The sequence below is a fragment of the Protomyctophum bolini genome (assembly GCF_963924005.1).
Source record: "Protomyctophum bolini genome assembly, chromosome: 3".
Lineage (NCBI taxonomy): Eukaryota > Metazoa > Chordata > Actinopteri > Myctophiformes > Myctophidae > Protomyctophum > Protomyctophum bolini.
Window position 1 is genome coordinate 29,587,623 of NC_137864.1, and position 6,000 is coordinate 29,593,622.

General features: G+C 44.2%; 1 protein-coding gene across 1 annotated transcript in view; it reads right to left on the reverse strand.

Moving 5' to 3' along the window:
* Window positions 1-6,000, reverse strand: part of mxd4 (MAX dimerization protein 4) — a 37,796-nt gene that overhangs the window by 8,825 nt on the left and 22,971 nt on the right. The window contains exons 4-5 of the mRNA XM_080759958.1: window positions 1,660-1,774; window positions 34-196 (exon numbers count right to left, since the gene is read on the reverse strand). Of these exons, the coding sequence (XP_080616084.1) occupies window positions 34-196; window positions 1,660-1,774 (278 nt within the window). The remainder of the gene's footprint in view (window positions 1-33; window positions 197-1,659; window positions 1,775-6,000) is intronic.

Genomic DNA, 6,000 nt, shown 5'->3' on the forward strand with positions numbered 1-6,000 from the left:
GTGGCACATTGGTGTAACCTATAGTCACATTACCTTGTTCAGAGTCTGTGGATATGACAGATCCCATGCTGTCGGTACGGGTGCGCTCCACTCCTCCGGACACGGAGAGCTGCTCCAGGCGACGCTTGAGGTAACGGTGCTCTCTCTGCAGTTGCTCCTTCACATTTACAGCCTTCCTGTCCTGCTCCTCAAGTTTCTAAACAGAGACAGAGAGACAAACGCGTGAGATTACTTGAAGTCTCACGACAGAGATCCATGCTCCACACTGTTACATATCCTTGCACACATTTGCAGGTGTGCATGCACACGCACACACACACACACACACACACACACACCCAAAGAAATATTTTTGTCTCACTCACACACTTGAGCTCTCCCTCTCTCACCTACTGTACATACTTTTTATAAAATATAGGAAATAAGTATTTCTTATTTTTCAGTGTAGGAACCAAATCAAGGTTCCAGTTGATTAGACAATTAGACAGGTTCATGTGGTACAAAAAAAGATTGAATGGGAGTGTGTCTAAATATATTACAAAGTCCATTAACAACAACAAAACTTGGACACTAAAAGATGAAAACTGAGGCTCTGTAGATACAAAAACATTTCCTTTACTTACAAAAGAGCAAAAAGTGAAATGAAGTCTGAGTGTTCCTCAGACCATCATCAGATGTATTACACAAATAGATAGATGGGAAAATGACTGCAAGATATTTGGGGTAATTTTAGTTTATAGTGGAGGAAACATAATCTGCTCGGGACAGGCAGATTAATTGAGAAAGGTCATGGCAGCGAAGAGTGTCAAGCATTGAGTGTGTGTATTACAACAAATAGGCCTACATTTCCAACACAGGATGCAGATTTAGGTAATTTCAGTTTACAGTAAAAGAAACAGCAACAATTTCTTGGGATCTGGTAGTGATGTCATGATATTACGGTAAGACAGCTGGGAGGAGTCAAGTCTACAGCGTCCAAGCAGAGGATGTGTTGTAAACAGGAAATTAAGGGTTAAAACTAAATGACTGTTGTTTTTTACATCCACCACAGTCCACACAGCAACAAAAACAAAAAGGTTCAGGTACGGTGTACACCAGAACTATCTTAGACTTAAAGTTGCTAAGCGTTAGTAATTCGTAAAACTCCTGCTGTGTACAGTGCGTTCTCCTGCCCACATTGTCCTTTTGCGTGTCACTGAGTCTATATGAGCTGCAGCGGTTAATGAACCGCGGAGAGGGAGTTAGGCCAAAGTAAACCCCAATCCCAATTATCCCCTAGCACTTATCTGAGTATCTGCCAAATGTACAGCAGCAAATTAACCCCTACCCTTCCATATCTCACTGAACCGACTTGCACTTGTGAGAGCAGCTTTTTTTTTAAACTTCTCTCCTTTCTCTCACGCCAGCCAGTCCCTGAACAGCTCTGATCGAAAGATTAGAGATTGTTTTTCCTATTCCCTTGAAAGACTGCACGAAAATGTGTGTGTGTGTGTGTGTGTGTGTGTGTGTGTGTGTGTGTGTGTGTGTGTGTGTGTGTGTGTGTGTGTGTGTGTGTGTGTGTGTGTGTGTGTGTGTGTGTGAGAGAGAGAGAGAGAGAGAGAGTGACCATGTGCGTGTGTGAGTTGAAGAGTGACAGTGCATTTCACATGTTAATGGTACCTTGATGTGCATCTTGGCGCGTTTGAGCAGGCTCAGTGTGGTGTGTCTAGTGCTGTCTGGACCCAGGGGTACCAGCTTCTTCAGTTGCTCCAAGTACAGCCGCAGTTTGGCACGTCTGCAAAAACAAAAAGTACAGCGAGGCAGAGAGTGTGAGTCAGCAAACAGGAGAGAGGAAAGACTCCCTTTTTTAAAGTTAAGTCTCAGTCCTATCTTCCTTTACTTTCCCCTTTCCTTTATGGAAATAAGCACTTTTGCTGGCTTCATTTGAGGTCCTGGTTTTGGGGCATCAACAGCGAGAGGCCAGCTTTCAATTTTGTGCATGTGGGGTCAGGTCAGAGTGATGAGAGAGGGGTGCAGGGATGAGGCACTTTGGAGCTGCTGTTAGCTGTTGCAAAACCCACATTCACATCCATGTAAGCCTGTGAGGAGTCACATCCTTGTCCATTTGCAAGTCCAATACCCCTCCTCATGCAGGACAAAAGGCAGAGGCGGCTTGTTATATCAGAGCAGGGACATTTACATCTGGATTCATCAACAAAGACCCCTCGCATCGCGTTTGAACTCCCACATAAAGCCTTTACCCACACACGCTTTAAAGGTCTCACGCAAGCATACACATTCTGTGTGCACACAACACAAAACAGACACCTACAGTACACACTAATTTTACATACACAAATTTCAACAACAGTTTAATAATCTTTCCAAACAGCCATGCGAGTTTGCGCGAGCAAGAGAATGGATGTCATGTCCTTTCTATCACATTATATAATCTTCCTGAAAGGCGTTCCCGTCCCTGTGACAACAGGACAGCCGAGGTACTGGCTCATGAAGCAAGTGATTGTGCTAACGAGCCTCCTTAATTAATTTGAAAGGGGCGAGTGAAAAGGCTCGTGAGACATCAAACCCCACCATCACAATGAAATATGATGTACAGCCATGAATACAGGCCAAGTATTTAGAAGCAGCCATGGAACAAAGACAAAGCTGTGGTTATATGAGTAGCCTTTGATGTGCCTGTGTGTGGATATTGTAGTTGTTATGCTACAATGCATGACTGAAACCGGCCAGCGCACTTTGTCTCTGTGGCACAGCTTTATGAGCTATCTCAAGACAAAAACTAGATTCATAGCTTTATGCACAATGACTCCTAAAAAGGGTGATTTATACTTAGTGGAGGTGTTGAACACAGACAATAGCACTCCAAGCACAACAACCTGTCACCCTGCATCCACACAGTAAAATGAACGGTCTTAATTTAACAAATGTACAACCACTGTAGCAGCCAATGAGTTTCATATGTCTTGACTCATCAGCAAGGCATATGAAACCTCATCAGTACTAGGCCTTTACTATGAAGTAGTGGGTGCCACAGCACACAAGCGATGAATGCATCATCATGATCATCACTTCACAAGCGTGATCTTTTTATTTACCAAATTAAGAGTGACATACTGACCCGGATAATGTTGGCGCTCCACCCTGTCTCTCTGCCCGTTTAGTTTATTTACTCCAGGCCTCATCCGTGCTTCTCAGCAAAACAACGGCCACCAACACGCTGCCCACAAAGCCGAATGGGAGCATCCTTAAAGCCACACTCATCATCGCGTGCCAAAGTTCTACCATTGGCTGCTGTCACCGGTTTGCCTGGCATTTAGACAGAAACCACTCACCCAGGAAAGCCTTCTTCCGCAGCAACACCCAAAAAGTTCTGTACTGTGCGTACCCAGCAGTACAGTCAACAACTAAACTAGCAAGTTGCACCGCGTGACGGTCCAATTAGAGATGTCTGTCAAATGATAGCAATGATAGAGCTTTACGTTTTTAATCTCTTCCTGGATATATGCTTTTCTGGTTAGGGTTCGGCCATTTTTTACCATGTGGATACAGATTTTAGATTCATATTTAGCCACTGGCAATCTTCCAGAGCAATATACAGAATAGCACGGATCCTCAGTGTTCATTTATCCATTTCTCTTGTACACACGTGGGTCCATTTTGTTACATGTGTATGCTCTCATAGTTAAATTGAAATGTTTGTGTAATAGCAGGACAGAAGCTACTTAAATCCTGTTTTGTTAGTTTCACTACAGATTACAGTTATTGATCTTTGTAGGGTATTCATATATTGAGTTTTTCTTTGTGTGACTAGCCCTGCTATTCTCTTGGCAGGCTCCAGCTGAACAGTAAACAATCTCAAACAATACAAGGCCTCCCCTGGCCTTGCTCTCATAAACCTAATGACTGGAATGAAGGTTCACAAGACACATGTGACTGAAACTAGCAGGACACAGCCTACAGTCAGAGTACACACATTAAACAAACTTGCCACAAACACGCATGCAGTCAGTCATACACATAGCCCCCACACACACACACACACACACACACAGACCTTTTCCTCTTTGGTTGTCTTTTTCTGGGGCGTTGGCTGTGTTTTGCAGTGAAAGTAAGACCCTCTCCCCCATCCCCTCTTCCTTTGTTCCACACAGACATCAGCCCAAGCCCAGACAGCCTCATGGGCAGCCAGGGACAGGCCATAAGAGGTCGAAACTCATCTTCTCGCTAACCACTTAAACCATGTCGTATACTTATAAACTAATACTTAGTTACTCAGAATCTTTTTTCTCTCTTTGCTGAAAATAGCCAGATCTACAAGCTCAAAACTCGTCGTGACACTGACCTTGTGAGTCAACTATTTTTGGTGAACGTTCTCCCTCAGAATAGGGATGCTAGGGTTCAAGTGGCTAAACATTACTGTCCCAGTGCCTGTCTCATTTTATAGCATGGTCCCACAAAGACCCACAGCAGTGGGTCAACTGCTGTGGGTCAACAACTACTTTACTGTGGATTAAATCTCAAGGGTCATTAATAGGATTTCTAGATCAATCATATTATCACAATAACACAATACATTATATTGTTGCTGTCAAGCAGAAACCTTTTATCTCCATGTTGCAACAGTTTTTTCATAAATGAAAAGACATACACGCTTTCCGCCCGACATATTGCAATATACAGTATGGCAATACTATACAGTGTGGACTGCAGAGGTTGTCGGTTTCACTACCTCACACATGACCAAGCTGAAGGAAGTATGTTAGTCTTTCTGCTGTTTATTTTTGGCCTGTTTTTAATTGCGGCTAGTGGGGAGCGGAAAAAAAGTGCACAAATGCACATTTCTATAAAAAGGTCGGGAGAAGCTGAAAGCAAACTTCTCCACCTCTCGCAGGTGCGGGGAAGGGACAGGCATTTCCCCCCAGCAAGAGGGCCGTGTGAAAGTGCTCTGTCTCTTTTCATTCCCACTTGTCCCGAGGGATGCAACCCTCCACCCCCTCTACACACACACATACACGCACGCTATTCCTATACTCCACCCCGCCAACACTAACACCCCGCCAATGGAAAACAAATGTCTTTAGAGGATGATGACGCGGACAAGGAGGGGTTGGGGTCTTGGGGACCAAACCTTCAACCCAAGTACCCAACCAAAGCATTTTCTTTGTTGTTGTTGTTTTACATTATTTTAATTTAAGTACAAATTTCACTGAGCAACTTTTACTTAGTAATATTTGACCAGGAGTATCTATACTTTGACCTAAGTACTGGGGTTGAGTACTTTGTCCACCATTGGTCCCCATGAATGGCCACAACCTCATGAAGGGGGTTGGACACAGGCCAACCAGGAAGTGGACAGGAAGGAGATGGTGGTCTGTGCAAGGAGAGCGGCCTGCTGTTGTTTTGATTTTGGGGAGGGCAGCAGGTCTGATGGATTTCTCCCTGGCTGGAAAAAAGGGCCCTTTGAGAGGTGCAGTGTGCTCAGCTGTGCTAAGCACTAGAGGGGCACGCACACACACACACACACACACACACACACACACACAAGCACGCACGCACGCACACGTGCACGCACGCACACACACACACACACACACACACACACACACACACACACACACACACACACACACACACACACACACACACACACACACACACACCAAAGAGGGAAACTCGAGTGAATAACTCATCTTGAGCACCTCTCTCTCTCAGTGCAAAACAAAATCAAGGCGTTTCTCTATGTGCTTCCTCTGGATTTCCTTTTTAAAAATCTAATTTATTATAATTATTTACTTTCTGTTTATTGGTCCAAGTCTGCAGTGCTATTCCCCTACCTGTACTCGTCTGAGACACAGACAGACAGAGTGGAAGAAAGCATGCCTTATAGCATTGTGCACACAGAGATTATACTGTAGATTACATTACATGATGTGAGACAAGAAAAGACGATAAAGGCCAGACGTCTCCAGATAAGGGATTGTATGGCTTTGTCAATCCATC